At 36.7% G+C, this 21,835-nt stretch overlaps 1 protein-coding gene across 2 annotated transcripts in view; it reads left to right on the top strand.

Annotated features, from left to right (window-relative positions):
• The window catches only part of LOC104601777 (uncharacterized), a 32,467-nt gene extending 13,492 nt beyond the window's left edge, over positions 1-18,975 (top strand). Inside the window, exons 5-13 of one of the 2 annotated variants that reach the window (XM_010265239.3) lie at positions 4,157-4,391; positions 4,576-4,655; positions 6,527-6,611; positions 6,712-6,843; positions 14,672-14,785; positions 14,997-15,044; positions 16,806-16,881; positions 17,608-17,664; positions 18,680-18,975. In XM_010265239.3, the coding sequence (XP_010263541.1) occupies positions 4,157-4,391; positions 4,576-4,655; positions 6,527-6,611; positions 6,712-6,843; positions 14,672-14,785; positions 14,997-15,044; positions 16,806-16,881; positions 17,608-17,664; positions 18,680-18,726 (874 nt within the window). In that variant the 3' untranslated portion in view covers positions 18,727-18,975. The remainder of the gene's footprint in view (positions 1-4,156; positions 4,392-4,575; positions 4,656-6,526; positions 6,612-6,711; positions 6,844-14,671; positions 14,786-14,996; positions 15,045-16,805; positions 16,882-17,607; positions 17,665-18,679) is intronic. The other variant, XM_010265240.3, reaches the window with a different exon arrangement.
• Positions 18,976-21,835: the final 2,860 nt, after the last annotated feature.

The raw sequence follows: 21,835 nt of genomic DNA, 5'->3' as shown, positions 1-21,835 counted from the left end.
TACACACCCTCTCAATCTGAGCATAGAAATCAATCATGCCCATTTTGCTTATACAATGTTGTAACTTTGCCTTGGGGACACCCTTAGTCAGAACATCTGCTAACTGCTGCTCCGAGGCAATAAAAGGAAGGAAAACTTCTCTGGAAGCTACCCTTTTTCTTATAAAATGCCAGTTAACTTCAATATGTTTTGTCTTGCACTCTACCTTAGCTGAAGACCTAGCTACTATTGACTGTTTCTTACTCCTCTAGGAGACAATGTTCCCTGTAACCAAGGCACAATAACCCGATGCAGATCTTCTATCATCAATACTACCAACCCAATCGGCATCCATGTAAGCCTCTAGCTTCATGTGTCCATGCTTAGAGAAGAGGATATCCTTTCCTAGAGTTCCCTTCAAGTAACACAAAACTTGTTCTGCAGCAGCCATATGTGTGTTTTTAGGGGCATGCATAAACTGACTAATTACACTAATAGCATATGAGATATCTGGTCGTGTCATGCAAAGGTATAGCAACTTCCCTAAAAGTCTCTGGAACACTTCCTTTCTGCCAAAAGCTCACCATCATCATCCAGGAGTTTATGGTTAGCATCAATAGGTGTAGAAACAGGTTTTGCACCGAGTTTCTCAATCTCTGTGAGAAGATCTAACACATACTTTTGTTGGGAGATGAAAATATCATCTTTAGACCTAGCAACTTCAATTCCCAGGAAATATTTCAATTCCCCTAAATCCTTAATTTCAAATTCTGAGTTAAGGAATGTCTTGAGTGCCTGAACTTCCTCTGTATCACTCCCTATAACGACAGTATCATCAACATAAACAATGAGGAAGGTAACCTGTGTTCATGTATAGCCAAACTCAACAAGTGCAGCTTTGAATCTATCAAACCAAGCTTGTGGGTATTGCTTGAGGCCATAAAGAGATTTCTTCAACTTGCATACCTTGCCCCACATTTCCTTACCATACATATCCGGTGGAAGTGACATATAAACCTTTTTAGTCAAGTCTCCATTTAAGAAAGCATTCTTCACATCAAATTGATATTAAGGGCCAGTCATAACTCACTGCCAAGGATAACAAAATCTTACTATGGTCATTTTTGCAACTGGTGAGAAAGTCTCCATATAATCAGCTCCATATACCTAAGTATAACCCTTGGCTACTAGTCGAGCGCTATACCTCTCAATGGAGCCATCAACGTGATACTTGATAATGAACACCCACTTACATCCTATTGGTTCCTTCTTATGAGGCAAATCTACAATATCCTAGGTATGGTTTTTATGAAGTGCTTCTGTTTTAGTTCTCATAGCCTCCCTCCATTTTGGCTTAGACAAGACTTTGTAACTGACTTGAGTATAGGTTGGGAAGAAATGGGGGCTAAGAAAGAATAAAAGATGGGGATAACAAATTGTAAGATAGGTGTTTGGAAATACAATCTGCTATACATTTCCTCACATTTTTTTACAACAATAGGTAAGTCCAAGTTTGGGAAGGGAGGTTTTGGAGTAGGCGGTGAAGAACTTGTCATCTCTTTAGGGGTTGAGAGTGTTTGAGGCTCAACTGTAGATGAGGGAACAACCTGATCATGCCGTAGCCTTTTTCTCTGGTACCACCATTAAACAATAGGATGAGTAATGAAAATTGGAGGATTAGTAGGAGGAGGAGGAGTAGGAATGGTAAAACTGGGAAAAGAAGGCTCTGCCACTAGAACAAAAGGAACCACAAGTGACTTAACCTCAAGATCAATAGGAGAAGGTAGAGGAATTGGTGAAGAAAATAGTTCAACAGAATGCTCCCCCTCAGAAGAATAAGCATAAAATGGAAGCGACTTTGCAAAGGTAAAATCCATAGAGACAAAACGAGTTCCACTAGTGGGATAAAAACAACAATAGCCCTTTTGTGTGGAGGCATACCCTAAGAAAATACACTTCTGGCCCTGGGGTTCAAACTTAGGTCTCTGAGAGTTAGGGACATGAACATAACACATGCACCCAAAGACACACAAAGGAATAGGAAACGATTCACTTTCAAGAAACAAGACAACAAAGGGAGATTTGAACGCCGAGACTTGAGAAGGCATGCGGTTAATAAGGTAGGTGTCATCACTACATCACCCCAAAATCTCTTTAGAACATGAGAAGCAAAAAGGATTCTCTTGGCTACTTTAACAATATGTCAGTTCTTTCCCTCTACTACCCCACTTTGTTCTAGAGTACGGGGGTTAGAACTTTGATGTATAACCCTAAACTTCGCAAAGTATGAAACAAGATACTTCTCAAAATATTCCTTAGCATTATCTAATTGAAATATCTTGATGTGAGTACCAAATTGGGTAAGCACAAATTCATGAAACTGTTTACAAGTTTGGATACTTTATCATGGGAACCCATAAGATAAAGCCATGTGTAACGAGAAAAATCATCAGTAAGTAGAATACAATATTTATAACCACCCATGTAAGGTAAATGGTATGGCCTCCACACATCAAAGTGAACAATATAAAAGGAATTGTAGATCTTTTATTACTTGCAGAATAAGAGTTTTTACAATGCTTTGACAATTCACATGACTCACAATTAGACTTGTCCATGGGCCAGGCCGGGCTGGGCTTTCACTCTTGATTAACAGAATTTTTTCAAGCCCGAGCCCGAGCCCAACCCTTATAAAAAGCCTAAAGCCCTACCTAAGAAAATGATTTATTTTATTATTCTTTTTTATTAAAGATTTCACTATGGTTTTCCTTTACGTATTAGAACACATGTTCACCACTTACAAAGAAACCGTTTCACATTCTTAAATCTTAAAAACTGCTCAAATGAACATAATCCATTTTAATTCCTACAAAGAAACTGTTTCACATTCCGCTTTAATTCCATTTGTTCTTACAAACAATTAGAAATGAACAAATAATATCGAATTCAATCAACAATCACATCTCTCAAGTTCATAGAAATATTTGAATTCTCTACATGGCAATGTCATATCACATTCACTCCCTCCAACAATAAGCCTATTTTCAGTTGGTTCATCATCTGCAGAACTGCAACAATCTTAGCTTCTTAAGTCAAATATTCTTGTTTCTTCAACAACCTTTAAGGTTGTTTAATATGTTCCCGGTTGTTTGGTTGTTTCTATACAAAAAAAAATCATGTTTATTCAAAAGTCAAAAGAAATTTTTATTGTGATTTGTGAATAAGAAAAGAAAAGAATTAAGCAGACATATTTAAATAAAAATTAAAGCTTGAATCTCCTTATTTCTAACACCTTTTCCAAACAAGTTAAACCTGAAAATAAAACACATGAAACAAATTCATATAAAAGAAGTTAACTTCATGTTCCTCTAAAATCATAAAAAAAGTATCTGAATAAAACACACAAAATCCACAAAACATGTTTTAGCCATCTCAATACACAAAATTGATTTATCGAGAGTTTGTCTCTGTTGATACTTTTTGTTTAACTTTTTGATCTGACAATATGTCAGAAGGCATGTCAAATCAATTATTAATAGTTAAAACACTTATTTACCTAACTCTCATTTTTCAGCATATTGATGACTGTGAAAACCAACGCATCATATGACGCACAACGATATGTATCATATCGAAACTTTGAACCTTGTTGAGAGTTGACCTAGTAACAGTTGTAAAATATTTGGATATAATTTTGATACAACTATGCCTTTTTGAGAAGTACAAATCCAATACTTCAGAAAACAAGTGAACAAGGTTTTAAATATAAATCCCTATGAAAGAGCAAATATTTCCTCCATATAAGATGAATAGACTAAAAGTTCAAAAAAAAAAAAAAAGGTTCCTTCAGCTCACATTCACAACCCCCCACTGGAAAAATTTACAGAACAATGAAGATTATCCAATTTTCCCAGTTTTGAATATGGATTATAGATCCTATAAAGGTATGCCAATAAACTATAATATTCATATGATCCTGGATTTTCCTTCGCTGCCACATTATTGTCTGATGGTTATTGATGTTATGTTGATCCACAACACTGTTGGTGATTTCTCATGTTGCTTTTATTTTAATCATATTTCTTCAAACCTAAAGCTTTATCTTTAGCCTTTTCGAAATTGAGAAAATATTTCTAATAGGCTTCGAATTTAAACTCCCATTTTTTCCTGCCTGCAGAGACATAAAGCCAGACAATTTGTTACTGGACAAAAATGGACATGTGAAACTCTCAGATTTCGGCTTGTGCAAACCCCTAGACTTTAAATATTCATCATTTTTTTTGGAAAATGAGGCAGTCAGCTTACAAGAATCCACAAAAACTGAAACTGGAGGACATTTTGTGTGTGATAGAGCACCTTGGTTGATGCCAAAAGAACAGTTACAACAGTGGAAACGCAATCGACGTGTACTGGTAACATCTTTGCTCTATGATCCAGGCATTCTCTTTTTCTTGTTTTAGTCAGTGGCTTTCAGTGCTACTAAAATAATGATGAAACTATAATTAGCTATGTTGCTGTTGATGATTTGTTAGCTACGTTGTTTATATGTATATCCTATCTACACTGAGTTTATTATTATGCATCTTTGTTCTGCAGGCTTATTCTACTGTAGGAACTCTGGATTATATGGCACCTGAAGTGTTGCTGAAGAAAGGTTATGGAATAGAATGTGACTGGTGGGAACTACTTCTGAAAATTATTTGCCAATCAATACCTGCTTGATTTTATTTGGTGACAACTGCTGGTGTTATTGTTTGGACATATCATAGTCTTTATTGTGTTGAATGATAGTAAAATGGTTTGATATATTTTTTTGTGGGTCCACACAAGGTCATATATCAAATGATTAGAAGAATTCATCATGGGTAGATCTTCTCTAGTTGCCATTATTTTCATCATCCATATTCTTGCACCTAGGTTGGTGAGCTGTATGAATTCCAGTCATCCATTCAACACTAGGTAGGGGCATATCTTCTGTTAAAGAATGAGCTGTCTAATCTTTCTCCCCACTTGAAGAGGTCCCATTTGGGTTTCTTTTGTCCTTTAAGAGCTTTTAACTTGCACTTAATCAGTCCTCTAGTACATTCTTGGTTTTCTTTTCAAATGATAAAAAAACATCTTGATCTTATCTTATTGCTTATGTGATACCATTAAGTTTCCTTGGAAAAAATCATTTCTGGTATAATTCCACTTAGTCATACCATCCTTTATTTTGCAAAGGTATCAGAAAATCCATTAGCTGATCTTCTTGTCCACTTAAAGTAAACACTAATCTCCCTTGTTAAACTAAAAATATCCCTTAAGTAGTCCCTGTGTCCAGGCTCCCAAACAACCTGACTGCATCCACCTAATTATCAATTTGGCATCCCCTTCTATCTCAATGTGGTGTAGCCCCAACTGTTTGGCATATCTTACACATTGAAGCAAAGCCATGACCTCCGCTCTCAAAGAATCTCCCACTCCCATTGATCCTGAATACATATCAATTATTCTGCCTTTTCCATCTCTGAAAATACCCCCTATACCCATGGGCCCGGATGGCATATAGAGCTTCCATCAAAGTTCAACTTCACCCTTTCTTGTGTTACCAGGGAACAAAGTTCCTGTACAATAGGCCTGAAAGAACTTGCCACAACACTCCAATTCCTGTATATATCTTCAGCTGAGAAGTCTTTAAACAAATCAATTGTTTTCAACCAATGAATAACCTTAACGGTACCTACAATTTCCTTCTTGGATCTAACCACACCTTTAAAGATCATATTGTTTCTTTCCTCCCAAACTGACCAAGGCACAGCTGCTCTTGTAGCTCTCCACGTAACCCTTCCACACATCTTTGGTTGCCTGAAACATTTGGATCAAAGAGGCTCACCACGCCCAGGGGTGGGGTCTACCTGCACCCAAAGAGAGAAGAGAACCAAGACCAAATAAAGAACACAAAAAGACAGGAGATTAATAGGCGTGTGGTTGTTTCACTAGAACCCAAGCAGAGACTACAGGCATGGGGTGATCGTCTCACCTCAACCAAAATTCCTGATATATTCATTTCGATGTACTATTTCCTGATTGTTCCTTGATAATGTATTGGTGAAACAAAATGTGCAGATGACCCAAATAATTGGGATAAGGTTTTGTGAGTTGAAATTGTTTTTTCACATCATTGACTTCTATGGAATATGTTCTAGTTTCTATAAAGGATCTTTTAGCCAAGGTTTAAAATATCGATACAGCCGATACACTGGTAGGGGCATATCAGTCTGTATCGAGGCTCATTTTTCTTTTCTTTTTTTCTAGTTTTGTTTTTTTTTCAATCTGGTTAAGAGGGGTCGGTTTAAGGCCCGTCTACCCCTTGAACCATGGTCTAACCCGAAACAGCCACTGCAGGGGCGTATCGGGAAGCCCCCAATATGATACATATCGGCCGATATGTATCGAAACTTTGAACCTTGCTTTTAGCTTATTGTTTGATAGGATTCATTGTGGATGAAATTGATTTTTCGTTGGCATAATTAGTTCCCTAAACTTCTACAAATTTTGTGTATTTTAGGTGGTCTTTGGGTGCAATAATGTATGAGATGCTTATCGGCTATCCTCCCTTTTGTTCTGAAGATCCAAGGATCACTTGTCGGAAGGTAAAGTCATTTTTCCTTCTTAGGTACGTCACGGGGATTATGTCTTTCCTATTTGCTTCTCTGTCATGCAAAACATATTTACTTTTTTGTTGTGTATCAGATAATTAATTGGAAAACATGCTTGAAGTTCCCCGAGGAACCAAAAATTTCAGATGAAGCCAAGGATCTGATTTGTCACTTGCTATGTGATGTTGAAACAAGGCTGGGGACCAGAGGAGTGGAAGAAATAAAGGTAAACATCTTCTTGATGTCTTTACATGATTTTTTTTGAAGATAAATAAAAATGAAAATTTATTGCGAAAAAAAGAGATACAAGAGATCCAGGTGACTAGGTGTCATCACTGCAGAACAGTTTTACAAGAATAACAAAAAAATAACCTCAACTTTTTCAAACAATTTATATCAAAGAAGATTCACAATTTTCCATGCTAACATGATATTTGATTTCCCATTTTTCGTGATGTATGAATACTTGTGCAATATCTATTAACTTATTAAATGCTACTTGATCTATATCTCCTTTCATGTACTGCTTTTGTTGAAAACCTATTGGCTTCAACCTAAACTTTGCATATTTCACAACAAGATTTTTATATGGTTTGGTCCTGTGTCCACGTCCACAGAGATATCAACCTGTTGTTTAGTATGGAAGATAATAGATAGCATCATCATCATCATCATCTAAGCCTTGTTCTAACCAGTGTTTTAAAAGGTGTGGGAGGCATACGCTTGGAGGTATGCCTCAAGGGGAGGTGCCCCCAAAACACCCTGAGGCGTATGCTAGAGGTGTTAACACCTCTGAGGTGTATGCTTCATATGCCTTTTTCATGAGTCGTGTTAGAGGCATAGGCCTCATGTGCCTCACACACGCATCATATAAAAAGACAGAAAAAAGTAAGAAAAAAAGAAAGGAAAGGAAAGTAAAGGAAAGGGAAAGGAAAGAAAAAGAAAGAAAGAGAAGAAAAGAAAGAAAAGAAAAGGGAAGAAAAGAGAAGGGGAAAGACCAAATCCCCCATTCTTTTTAATATAAAATATTTTTATTAAAAATAAATAAAAATGAGATCCTCCTTCCTCATCTTCCTCCTCCCCCTCTTTCTTCTTCCTCCTAATACTCCTCCTCTTAAGGAGGCTTACACCTTGTGTTCAGGAACGCTTATGCTTCCTATGTTTTGAACTACGCTTCACTCCTCTAGGTAGTGGAACACCTTGCATCACGCCTGCACATTTAAAATATTGGTTCCAAATATATGGGTTCAAAAAAACTGATCTGAAACTAGAACCATTCTAGCCACCAGTTTTCGGGTAGATGGTTCAACTGTTCGGTTCGAACAGACGACCCGCTTTGACAAAACATTTAAAACATAATTAAAATAAAAAATGACCAAAACCGTCTAATGGGTTGAACAAGTTGACAGTTCAGCCGCCTGAATCAATGGGCCGTTAACCAATTCAACGGTTTTTGGCCAAGGACTGGGTTTGGGGTATGTTAGAGCTAGCCGAATAAGGGTAGAGACTTCCTGTCCCATACTTAAGTGGGGGTAGTTTAGTCTTTGTACTACTAATTAGAGGCTAATCCATATTAAGGTTTGACTGATAGGGTTTAGTTTATCAAGTTCGATTGATCTCTTCATCTTCTTCTTCTTCTTCTTATCCTCTCCTGGTTCGAACTACTGTAGCTACAGAACAAACGTAGTATCAGAGCAGGACATCACTCTCTAAATCTCCTCATAGATTTGTGACCTGCTCCTTTCTGTTCGTGACCTCATTTTTTTTCTTCTTTCTGGGCTGAAAAAAATGGAGAACACAGATTCGGCCTAGGTCTAAGAACACCTCAGTCCTTCTTCCTCTGCGCAGAACTTGACTGTTTTTCAAGAAAAAAAAAACAACTTCAGAAGTGGATGGTCGACTGAAGCTCTCCATCGAAGGTTGGTTACTTCTTTTTTTTGTGTGTTGTTGGTATTTTTGGGTTGAAAGCCTTCAAAATCTGTGGGGACTGATCAGAACCTAGAGAACTAGGTTGTTTGTAGCCTTGGTTCTTGGAAAAAGGTCCAAGAACAGGTTGTGTTTACAGTGGCCGAATGGTGTAAGGCTATGTTTGACCCTTTATGTTGGTCTGTAGTTGTTTTGAAGCCTTTGTTTGTCACAAGTGACCTGAATTGACTGACAGGTTACTGCAGTGGCAGTAGTTGATGTTTTCTTTGGACTTGTAGTGCCCTCTGAAAAGGTCAGACAGATCTGTACCATGTGTGACAGCTATGGTTGTGTGGTGGTGCTTGTGATGCTCAATCTCTATTGAGCAGTTTCAAGAGGGCTTGTATGCGGTCAGTGAGTTGCTGAATTAATGTCAGTGTGATCCATGATTTTGTGAAATCAGTAGTGGTGTGAACAAGAACAAAAGTTTGTGTACCTATCAACTGTGTTTGGGGACTGCTGTAGTGTTTGGAACATCAAACTCCTGACAACAGTACTTAGTTGGCAACCGGGAATTCAGATTAGAAGTAGCATTGGAAGAGCATCATGGCAGCAACTGGAGATGGCCGTAGTGATCAGAAACCTAGTGTGGTAATTCCCTCTGACTATCTGAGTGTGCAGATGACTTCAATTAAACTTAATGGTGAGAACTATGTACCATGGGCCAAGTCAGTGGAAGTTTTTCTCAAGGCAAAAAGGAAAGTGAAGCATGTGAAGGAAGATAAACCACCTGCTGACTCTTCAGGGTTTGATGATTGGGAACAGGAAGATGCCCAAATCATGACATGGTTATGGAATAGTATCGAACCCAAAATAAGTGCCAACTTTATGTTCTTAGATACAGCTTAGGACATATGGGAATATGCCAAGAAGCTTTATTCTGGGCAGGATAATACTACAAGGGTATATCAGCTTTATCAGGAGTATTTCGATCTGCAGCAAGGGAATAAAACCCTAGAAGAGTACTATGCCAGTATGAAGAACCTCAGAAATGAACTCAATGTCTAACATCCCCTCACTCTAGATGTTAAGGTTCAGCAACAACAGAGGGAACAACTAGATGTCACTAGGTTCTTAGTGGGGTTGAAATCATAATATGAACCAGTTAGGGCCCAAATATTATGGGGCTCTACTCTTCCTACACTTGAGGAAGTGTTTGCACGGCTTCGTAGGATTTCTTTGGGACCTACAGAGAATCCCACACAGTATGATAGATCAGCATTTGTGATAGCCAGAGGAGGTGGACGTGGTACTAAAGGGGGAGGACATGCCTCCCGAGGAGGTTGTGGTGGTTCCGTATTTGGCCGTGGTGGTGGTCGTGACTCAGGGGAAGGCCGTGGTAAAGGAAAAAGTAACTCTACAAGGAAGTGTACCCATTGTGGCAGGGATGGACATTTGGTGAATTTCTGTTATGATCTCCATGGCCCTCCTTCTACATGGGCCAATCATGCAGTACCTGGTGGGGTTGATGTCAGTGATAACCAACAGGCAGATCTAACTCCTTCCACATCTACATCTGTTTCCGGGAAGGAGATGGTGAGTGTACCGTGTGATGAGTATGAGAGGTTCCTTCAGACTACTTCACAGCATACTACTGCCACCCTTGCCCACTCAGGTATAGCTTGTCTGTCATCCAAACCCTCTCCCTGGATTATTGACTCTGGAGCCTCTGATCACATGATCGGGACTCCAGGTGTGTTCTCTTCCCTCTCTGAAACTTCCACATCTCAAACTGTTACCCTTGCCAACGGTTCCTCTTCTCCCATCTGTGGTGTTGGTAATGTTGACACGACTTCTCTTTCTTTATCATCTGTTCTATATGTCCCTAAGTTTCCATTCAATCTTATGTCTGTTAGTAAATTAACCAAGACTCTTAATTGCTCTATTACATTTTTCCCTTCCTTTTGTGTTTTTCAGGATTTCAAGACAGGGAAGAAGATTGGTGGGGGGCATGAGGCTGGTGGATTGTATTACCTTGACGGTGGTGGATCGTCAGTTGCATTTCAGACTTCACTCACTCCTCTACAGTGGCATTGTCGACTAGGACATCCATCTCTCAAGGCACTCAAGATACTGGTTCCGTCTTTGAGTCATTTGTTGTCTTTACAGTGTGAGTCGTGTTCCCTTCAGTCCTAGAGTTGAAAGTCGTATGTTGAGTCCTTTTGCTTTGGTTCATTAAGATGTTTGGGGCCCGATTAAAATAGTCTTATAATGGTTACAAGTATTTTGTCACTTTTATTGATGATTGTTCAAGGATGACATGGATTTATTTAATGAAAGAAAGGAGTGAATTATTTTCCATTTTTCAAAAATTCCATGCTGAAATACGTACACAATTTGGTGTTCCAATCAAAGTTCTTCGTTCAGATAACGGTCGTGAATACTTTCTTACTTCCTTTCAACAGTATTTAGAACAGCATGGCATCATTCATCAAACTTCATGTGCATCCACTCCTCAACAAAATGGGGTGGCTGAACGAAAGAACCGTCATCTCCTTGAAACTGCTCGGTCTATTCTTCATCATATGAGTGCTCCTAAACGATTTTGGAGTGATGCTGTACTTACTGCGTGTTTCCTTATTAATCGGATGCCCTCCTTCATTCTTCATGGTTGGTCTCCCTTTCCATTAACACCTCGTATCTTTGGCTGTGTGCGCTTTGTTCACAATCTGAGTCCTGGAATAGACAAGCTAGATGCACGCTCTATTAAGTGTGTCTTTCTTGGCTACTCTCGGACTCAAAAAGGGTACATGTGTTACAATCCCATTACTCGGAAGTGCTATGTCTGTCCTGATGTCATCTTTTTTGAGTCTGTCCCCTTCTTCTCGAGACCTGAAGTATCCGTGTCTCCACCTTTGCTTCCTCTTCCTCTTCCAGCCAGTGATCCTGTTCCGAGTGTTCCAGTTGGGGTTGACCCTTCACTTCCTCCAGTGCAGATCCCTACTGAACGACCACCGATCCGGCACGTATATACTCATCGACAGACACCGGCTCCTCCCCCAGCTTTTACCTTGTCTGCGGATCCTGTTGTTGCTTCTGTCCCTAAACCTTTAGGACTTGATCTTCCCATTGCTTTACAAAAAGGTAAACGTAGTTGTACCCTCCATCCCATTTCCAATTTTGTTTCAGTCTCTCGCCTTTCTCCTTCAAATCGCCAGTTTGTTTCACTATTGTCATCTATTTCTATACCTAAGAATGTCCGAGAGGCTCTTAGCTCACCTGGGTGGCGGTAGGCAATGGAGGAGGAACTCTCTGCCCTTCAGCATACTCACACGTGGGAGCTCACTACTCTTCCACCTGGTAAGCATGTTGTGGGTTGTAAATAAGTGTATACTATTAAATACTTGCCAGATGGTAGTGTGGAGCGTCTGAAGGCCAGACTTGTTGGTAAAGGTTATTCATAGTTGTATGGGGTGGACTATATGGAGACCTTCTCTCCAGTGGCTAAGATTGGCTTTGCCCGTGTCTTAATTTCCCTAGCAGTGTATGATTGGCCCTTGTTTCAACTTGACATTAAAAATGCCTTCCTTCATGGTGACCTTATGGAGGAGGTATATATGGAGCAACCACCTGGGTTTGTTGCTCAGGGGGAGGATGGTAAGGTGTGCAGACTGTAAAAGGCAATTTATGGGTTGAAACATTCGCCTCGTGCTTGGTTTGGGAAGTTTAGTGAAGTGGTGAGGAATTTTGGAATGAAACAATGTCAGGTTGACCACTCGGTGTTCAACTATGATTCAGAAGCCGAAAAGATTTTATTAGTGGTCTATGTGGATGATATTGTCATAACTGGTAATGACAAATTGGGGATCGATAAACTAAAGGCCTTTCTGCAAAATCATTTTCAAACAAAAGACCTTGGGACATTGAAGTATTTCTTGGGTATAGAAGTTGCTAGATCAAGACAAGGTGTAAACCTGTGCCAAAGAAAATATGTTCGTGATCTGTTGGATGAAACATGACTGTTAGGTGCAAAACTGGCTAAAACTCCCATGAAGCCAAATGCTAAGTTGAGCAGTGATACAGGGGAAATATTTGATGATCCTAGAAGGTATAGACGGCTAGTGGGGAAGCTGAACTATTTGACTGTCACGAGACCAGACATCTCCTTTGCAGTCAGTGTGGTGAGCTAATTTATGCAGAATCCTCGAATACCTCACTGGGATGCAGTTCTTAGAATTGTAAGGTACCTAAAGGGAGCTCTAGGCTGTGGGTTATTGTACAAACCAGGAGGAAAACTTGAAGTAATTGGGTATACAGATGCAGATTGGGCAGGCTCTGTGTCTGATAGAAGATCTACTACAGGTTACTGCACATTTCTTGGAGGAAATCTTGTGACATGGAAGAGTAAGAAGCAGACAGTTGTGGCAAGGAGCAGTGTTGAAGCCGAATACAGAGCCATGACACACACTACATGTGAACTAGTATGGCTGAGGAATCTCCTACAAGAAATCGGGTTCTCCATGGATAGACCTATGAAATTGTACTGTGACAATCAAGCTGCACTCCACATCTCATCCAACCCTGTTTTTCATGAGAGAACAAAGCACATAGAGATTGATTGCCACTTTGTGAGGGAGAAGGTCCTTACTGGAGAGATAAGCACAGAACATGTGGGCTCAGGTGATCAATGGGCAGATTTGTTTACAAAAGGCTTAAGCTTAGGGAGAGTGAACTATATATGTAACAAGCTGGGATTATATAACATATATTCTCCAGCTTGAGGGGGAGTGTTAGAGCTAGCCGAATGAGGGTAGATTAGTCATTTTATTTCTGTTAAGTTATGTGCTTATGTGGCAGTTTTAATAGAGACTTCTTGTCCCATACTTAAGTGGGGGCAGTTTAGTCTTTGTAATACTAATTAGAGGCTAATCCATATTAAGGGTCGACTGATAGGGTTTAGTCTATCAAGTTTGACTGATCTCTTCTTCTTCTTCTTCTTCTTCTTCTTCTTCTCTTCTCCTGGTTCGAACTACTGTAGCTACAGAACAAACAGGGTAAAACGGAACCGGTTTCCTAGACAATTCCCAAGCCAAATAGTCTGATCGTTCGGGTCAATGACAGTTCGAAACTATTGATGGGTTCAACTACATGAATCCTTTTTCACCATTCTATTCTGTTCAGTGCCATATTCATGGTTAAATAGTTAAAATATGGGTGCTTAAATAATTTCTTATTACTACCACCGAAATCCTTTTGGGCCCCTAGCTTTTCTAGATAACTTTTTCTAAGAGATGCTGTAGATGGTTTTCTATGCACATGACCAAACCATCATAGCCTACTTTCTCTCATTTGATCACCTATTGGAGCTACTCCTAGGTTCTTTCATATGACTTCATTTCTAACCCTATCCTTTCCACTTTTACCACTCATCCATCTGAGCACTCATATTTCTGCCACACCCATTGTTTGGACATGCTGTTTCTTAACTGTCCAACACTCTTCTCCATTACATAGCTGGCCTTTGTTTTATAGAATTTTCCTTTTAGCCAAAGTGGTATTTTCCTATTACATTAGACTCTAGATGCACCCTACCATTTTGCCCATCTTGCTCTAATTCTATGGTTGACATCCTCAATTTTCCTTTGTTATGAACTATTGAACCAAGGTAACTGTGGAAGTTAATAGATAACAAAATACAACACTTCTTGTGGTTTTAACCGTAAAACCAACTTTAATCCCTTGTACACCCTTTCTCCCTTTCTTTCTCACCCATTGAAGACTCTTTCAAGAAAACCAAGCATAATTTTGAATACAACTCACACCATTGGCCCTTAGCTTTCATCCCTATATATTATATAGGTGTAACCTATTCTGAAAACCCAGTACCAACCCAAGAAAAGCAACCTATAACCAACTTACTAAAAATGTACTCCATCAACTTTACAAAAATCAACACAACTACCAATTGATGTTCTTGAAAACCAAGGAACTGACAATAAAACAACCTTGAGAATTGCATAACAAGACTACACTAGATTTCTATTGTACATTTACTCCTGAAGTGCCAAATGCACTATGTGCTTGTATATTTTCTTCTGATGCAAGTAGGCAATGAAATTTTGACCTTCACTCTTGAAATGTGTTTTCAGGCACATCCATGGTTTAAAGGCATTCAGTGGGACATGCTGTATGAGATGGAAGCTGCCTATAAACCTACAGTCAATGGAGAATTAGATACACAAAATTTTGAGAAGTTTGATGAAGTAAGTACTCAAAATACTGGTAACTGCTGCGGCATTCCCTATTAGTGGATGTATGTCATTGTTGTTATTGTTATTTAATTGTTATTGGCTTTTGTGATCCTTGAGTACCTCTTTGACTTGAGATTCTCCTATAGCATTTCTGTCTTGTAGCCGTTATCTTTTTCTTTTCTATCACTTTAAGATCTTCGTGTTAATTCTTTGCTCCTTATAGGTAGAATGTTCACCATCAGCATTGCCGAGAGTGGGACCCTGGCGTAAGGTACTTAATTGTTTGATTTGTCCTCATTTTTCTTGAATTTCTGAATTTTTATTATAGCACAAGTGATTTTTTCCCCATCAACAACATAGTTAAGGGGGTTTTGTTCATTTTAAGAAGAAACTCTGATGCTAAAAGCTAATATCAGGGAACAAAAACAGATAAAAAAACACCCATATTCTGACTAGAAAATACACCAGGGATGAATCAGATTTGGATATGTTATCATAACCCCGGGCCTGGAGTTGCCCATAATAGAGTCGGCCTTCCTACCTCTCCTCTGGTAAGTGAATAATTGTAGTTACTAGAGCATTAATGTATCTGGGAACTTACTTGAATGATGTGTTAAGGTGAGCAACTAGTACTCTAGCCTCTCTTATGTGTCCAAGGTCCAGCTGCTGCAGAGTCCACCCAATCAATTACTGCCATGCACTCACCTTCTATCACCATCCCTATTCAACCCCTCCATGAAGCTAACTTTAGACCTTGCTAAAAGCAAGGTTCAAAGTATTGATATGTATCGGTTTTCAGGGTCATTGATACACTAAATATAGAGAGTCAGGTGATTTCAATTATTAACCATGTTAATAGGTGATGTGACATCTCCACTAACAAAATGCCATCCAAAAAATTAAAAAAAAAGGAATTTCCGTGGAACAAAAGTCTCGATATCCAATTTTGTGTATCAAGTATCAATATTTTGAGCCTCTGCTAGAAGACTAATAGCTCAACCATTAAAGCATAAGGTGGTGTTTGGCATGTCTTTTGGTCTACAGGAAGCTCAAAAGACCAAAAAATGGACTTTTCCCGTTTGCTATCGCGTAGACTGAAAGACCTGAAGACGAGCGCACAGAAAAAGCTGAAAATTGGGAAGCTTCAAATGAAGCTTTTGATCTTTCTATGCTGAAAACAGCCTTCCCAGCTGTTTTTAACAGCCTGGTAGATCACAACATGAACCAAACAGTCTTGATCTTTAAAGACAAGACCCCAAACAATCATCTACCTAGAAAGACTTGCCGAGCAGCCTTTTGCCATATTCCTTTGTAGACTTACCTACCCCAAACAATCTAAGTAGTTCTTTGATTATGCTTGTTACGGTTTTCACTTTGTAGTGCATGAAGTATCCAATCATTGATTGACTGTACAGTTAGACTGCTGCCAGTTGTAGTAGCCAAATGAAGTTTATTTTTATGTTCTTTAACTTCTCTCCAAATAAAATTTACCTTTACTTTCTATTCTGTTACAGCATCTTTCTACTTTGAAAAATGCATCTGTGTGTTTTGAAGTGAGGAATAAATTAAATACAAGGGAGATTTGTGAGTAGTGCATATGAGAGAACTCAGACTACAATTCATTGTCTGAGTTCTGAGATCATTGTCTATACCTGCAACATGTTAAATTCCTTATCAACTTATATCTTAAATTTCTCCATATCCCCATGTTTGAGTTTTCACTGGATCTTCTATATGCTCAATAGTTAGTCATGGATACACAAATGGCTTTTTCTTGTTTCTTGCACCAATGGTCTTAAATATTAGGAGTTATTAGCTGCTTGTAACAAGTTTTAGAAGTATAGCCGGTAGACCCCTTTATCCCACCACACCCCTTTTCTACATGCATATGTGAACTCATGCATTCACGTACCACTTTCACAACTTTCTTGTTAAGGATAGGCTTCTGTAATAGACACCACTTATTGAAGAATATGCTATTTGCGACATGAAATACACCTTCAATTATGTTTGTCCATGTTGGATATTGCAGATGTTGACATCAAAAGATGCCAATTTCCTAGGATTTACTTTCAAGAAGTCAGACATAAAATCCATTGGAACTTCAGGTTTGTGATTTTATATTTCAATTACTTTCTGCAACAAGTATTAATATTCATATCTTATCACAACGGATTATCCCTTGCTAATGTTAAATTCCTTTTGGAACATTGTATGTCTATATGGTTTCTTTCCTTGCATGTCATTGGTTTTTGGGTTTCACATTTGAATGTTGACCATGTGACCTGTGCTTAGAGGATTGTGCTTATTGGATTTTTTAAGATGTCCACAAAATGTAGCAGAACTTTAGGTGATCAGGAAAATCATGAAGATATAAATTTAGCTGGCAATATTATGTGATATGGAGAATGATTGCATAACCTTCTTCATGGACAGGTGTAAAGCAAAGATGGAGAGTAGATCTCTCTTCCTACCCTTTTGAGCATGCTTAGCTTTCCTTTAAATTTACTGCAGGCATTTTCGATTTGTTTTCACAAGGAGGGACTTCAGAAGAAAGTAATTTTAGTAATTTTTTAATTTGTGGCCGTTGACATGCATGGCTGTATTTCTGGATGGTCCTGATTTTCTCTTTTTCCTATTCCAAGGAAATTATGTGGCATACATTACTATCCACTGATGTCTCACTGCTTTCTGGAAAGGAAAATTACTCTATGAAATTTCTTTGCACACAAAATGGAAATGACCTATGATGTATGCATATATTATGAAAGTGGTTTCCCCATATCTTGTAACAATAAAGTGTATGTATTCACTAGCTTCTATGTTGATTGCAGGTATGGATATGAGATCAGATGGTTCTTCAAAGGCACCATCTCTTGTTTCCTTGTTTGGTATGGTTAGCCTATTTTAATTTTCCTGAAGTTATTATTTTTAATTTTAAATGTTAAATAGCTTTGACAAAGGATTGTTATATTTACGTAATGCATATGATCTGCCGATGAAAAATAAATGAACAATATTGATCTTAAATTGAAAAAATGAAGGGCTTAATGTATCGTTTAATTTTTCTAACATCAAAAGAAGGTTGGCATGTACTTGGACTCCTCCCAGTGGTTTCTTCAAATTAAATTTTGATGGAAGTAGCATTGGAAATCCAGGTCCTTCAGGTATTGGGGGTGTTCTAAGAAATGAGGAGGGTAGGATAATAACTATGTTTTTGGGGCCAATTGGAGTGGGTGATGCTCTCTGGGCTGAGATCTCATCTGTCCTAGAAGAAATTCGAAGGGCTAATGAGCTGAACATCACTAAATTGGTCACAGGGGGAGATTCTAAATTGGTAGTGGGCTGGCTAAAAGAAGATAATGCTAGCTTTTGGAACTACAGCAATGGGAAGAGAAAATTTAAGCGTTTGACTAAGGATATCGAAATTAAACTGAACTGGGTAAAAAGAAGTGCTAACTCCTTTGCTGATGATGGGTTAGCCAAACAAGGGGTGACTAGGGTCTAGGGACTCTATCTTTTGGGCTCACTACAGTCTTTTTTTTATTGTTTTTCTGTTTGTCTAAAGGTGGGGGATTTAAGAGATTTTATCTCCCTTTCTCTTGTATTTAATTTTTTTATTAATGAAAGTTACGACTTATTGATAAAAAAAGAAGGTTGGCATGGATAATTGTGGTAAACTCCATATAAGTGGTTAAGGGCATTTCTATCATTCACAAGGATTTGCCTCCAAAATTTTGTAATTTTAAGCCCACTTCAAAGAATTTAATGAGAGACTTTTAATAGTTTATAATTTTATTACGTTATTCCTTTAGAAGTTATAAAAATGTAGTCTTGATAACCTAAAGTAGCATAAATGACAATAAACCCATTGTTGGTAATTTAAATTCTTTAATGCCTATGCAGGTGAAATGAATCTGCAAGAAAGTGCAAACCCAAGTGGTGATACATGAATTCTATACTTCTTTCATCTTCATATGATACTCGAGTTTGTATTTTCATTCTCTTTATATATATATGATATGTAAAGCTACTGTAGAAATTGCGATCATTTCATTTCCTTTCAATTATTTTGTAAACAAGTGTAAAATGGCAGTTAACGAGGTAAGTTAATCTCGACCACCATTTTTTCCCTATAATATGTTGTATAAATGTTATATAATTTCTTATTCTTCTTCGAGGTAAGCTTGATTACATGCAAATTCGTTTTTGATCTGTGCTAGTTTGTAATAAATACCTAATTCAATTATAACTTTATAAGTACATAATCTGACTGATGTTTTCATGTTAAGGAAATATGTAATAGATAATCTTCTGTTAACAAATAGGGTCATGGTGGCATGACATTCTCCTTTATGGACAGCAATGCTTGTCCATCGAGGGTTAGAACTTGTTTACTGGATACTTTTGATACTTTTTCTGACTTTGCACTAAATGCTTATGGGTCTGTCTACAAAAGCCTTTGAATTTGAAACTTGTATCATAGCCAGTGAAGGATATTTCGAGGTTTAGTACAAATCTATATCTATACAAACAATCTCTAAATTTTTGGAATATTTTTTGACTAAAATGCCCCCAAATATGATCCCTCTATTGTGAGGGTAGAAAATGTAATTTTGATTATATTATTCAATGCACTCAATTCCCTCTCATAAATCATACATTTAAGGTATTAATTCTCATTCACTCTCATTGAATCATATATTTAAAGCATCTTTATTTTATTCTCATCACTAAATTCCATTAATTAAATCCATACATAATAAATTAATAATTTCAATAGAATAAAAATTTATACTTTTAAAATCTACATGGAAAAAATAGTACCTTCATCTAAGTGGTGGTAAGAAATTAAACCATTTTGGGTCAAATTGGCCAACTCATGTTGCCCCAATTATCCACTTGTTGAAAAGTTTGTATGTTGTATTAAATAACAACAATAATGTTGCCTCAATTAAATAATATAAAATTCAAAAATAGATAAAGTGCAAAAAAATAAATTAAAGAAAAATTTGGAACACTTTTAACATCATATATATAAAGCCAATATGAAATAAAACTATTTTCCTATAAAACTCATATCTAAGTTATATTTTCTCTTTAAATCCTATATTGAAATAAAACTATTTTCCTATAAAATTCCACTAATTAAATCCGCAACATTAACTTTATTACTATAAAAATAAATATTTTAAAAAATTATTTGAAAACAAAACTATTTTCTTTCCCTCTTGGTGGTGGGTAAGCAATTCAACCATTTGGGGTTAAATGGGTTAATCAACAATGGCATACTTTAATAATAAAAAATTAAAATAAATAAAATGTAAAATATAGAAAAATAAAAAGAATTAAGCATATCTTTAATAATGTATATTCATTATACTACAAAAATAAGAATGAAATATAAGAAGTATTTTTATTAATGATGAAAATAGAATGTTAAATCTAAAATCAACCTATAAATGAAATGATGTCACGGTCAAATAATAAAATTTTAAAAATAGAAAATAAAAATAATCACAAAAATAAAAAAACTAGATAAAATTTTGGGGACACATCTAATTTGCTTTTAGTTTTTTTCATTAAATTTATTTGAATGGACTTTAGGGTTAAAACCGTTATTTTCCACTTTCATCTAATGGAAGGTCGATTTAGTAAATTGATTACAAACTGTAGGGGGTGTTTTAGTAAATGACCCTATTTTATATCACACACACACACACACATACTTTTGTGTATAGTATATTTATTTATACTATAACTCAATGAGGGTGTGGAACTTTCTTTTTTACTAAACTACTATTATTTTTGAATTTAATTCCAAGGGCTAATAATGTAATATCCCTTACAAATTTTCACCTTATTTAATTCCCTTCTCATTAAGCATTATATATAAGGAACTAATTCACATTCTCTCACATTAAATTTTGTATTTAAGGTCTTTTTATTTAATAAATTCTAATAATTAGATCTTTATCAAATACTTTTTACTTTTTAACAATATGAAACCCATGTTTTTTAAATGATAAAATGCTAAAACCCCCCTTAAAGTTTCTAACTATTGCTGAAACTTCCCCTGAAATTTGGTAATTGCAATCACCTCCCTTGAACTTTTTAAAACAGCTACAAGTAGACCCCTTCTCTTATAATCCTCTAACAAAAGGCATGAAAATGTCCAAAATAACCATTTTGTTACTTTGACTAAAATGTTTATTTTCCAAATTTTCCCTTCATGTCAATCACTACCCCAGACCCTTCCAACCTTTTTTCTAAAATTGATTTATTTTATAAATTTTCCCTTCATATGAATCCCTCAAAAAGTTGCAAATTTAAACTTTCTTTTTTTTTTGTTGTTCATAAAGTTTGCATTATGCTATACAAAAACTAGCCTCAATGGTAACTGCATGGGTATTTTGGATATTTGTGTGCCTCTTGTTAGAGGATTCAGAGAGAAATGGAAGCGATTGCAATTACCAAACTTTAGGGAGATTTTAGCAATGGTCAAAAACTTCAAGGTAGATTTCAACAATTTATCATTTTCTAAAATTAACCAAAAAAAAAAAAGAAAATGAAACCATTTTTCCATCCAAGTGGTGGCTAAGCCAATTCAACCGTCTAGGGTCAATTGGGTGAATCCATGTGGGCCATTTTTTTGATATTTTATATTAATCATAATAAACAAAAATAAGTGTCATAAACAAGAATTGTTTATATTGATAATGGTAAGAAAACACAAATTTTAAAACCAACCAAGAAACGAAATTGATTTCCTATTTGGTCCAGATTAATAGTTCAACTTTTAATTCAAATGTGCCAATATTTGATGTTATAATTAAACAATAAAAGCTAAAAAAAATAGTAAAACTGAAAAAATACATAAATTTTACAAAAAAAAAAATCTGGGTGCATCTCTAATATTGTATATTCATCATATTAACAAAAACAAGTATCATAAATAAGAATTATTTTTATGCACATGGAAATATAACAAATGTAAAAAAGTGTAATTTGAACTATTATTTTTCACCTCATTAAAATCCCTCTTATTAACTCATATTTGAG

This window comes from Nelumbo nucifera, chromosome 1 (genome assembly GCF_055504915.1).
Source record: "Nelumbo nucifera cultivar China Antique chromosome 1, China Antique-T2T, whole genome shotgun sequence".
Classification (NCBI taxonomy): domain Eukaryota; kingdom Viridiplantae; phylum Streptophyta; class Magnoliopsida; order Proteales; family Nelumbonaceae; genus Nelumbo; species Nelumbo nucifera.
The sequence above is the reverse complement of the archived record's forward strand: the minus strand, read 5'-3'. Positions and strand labels throughout refer to the sequence as shown.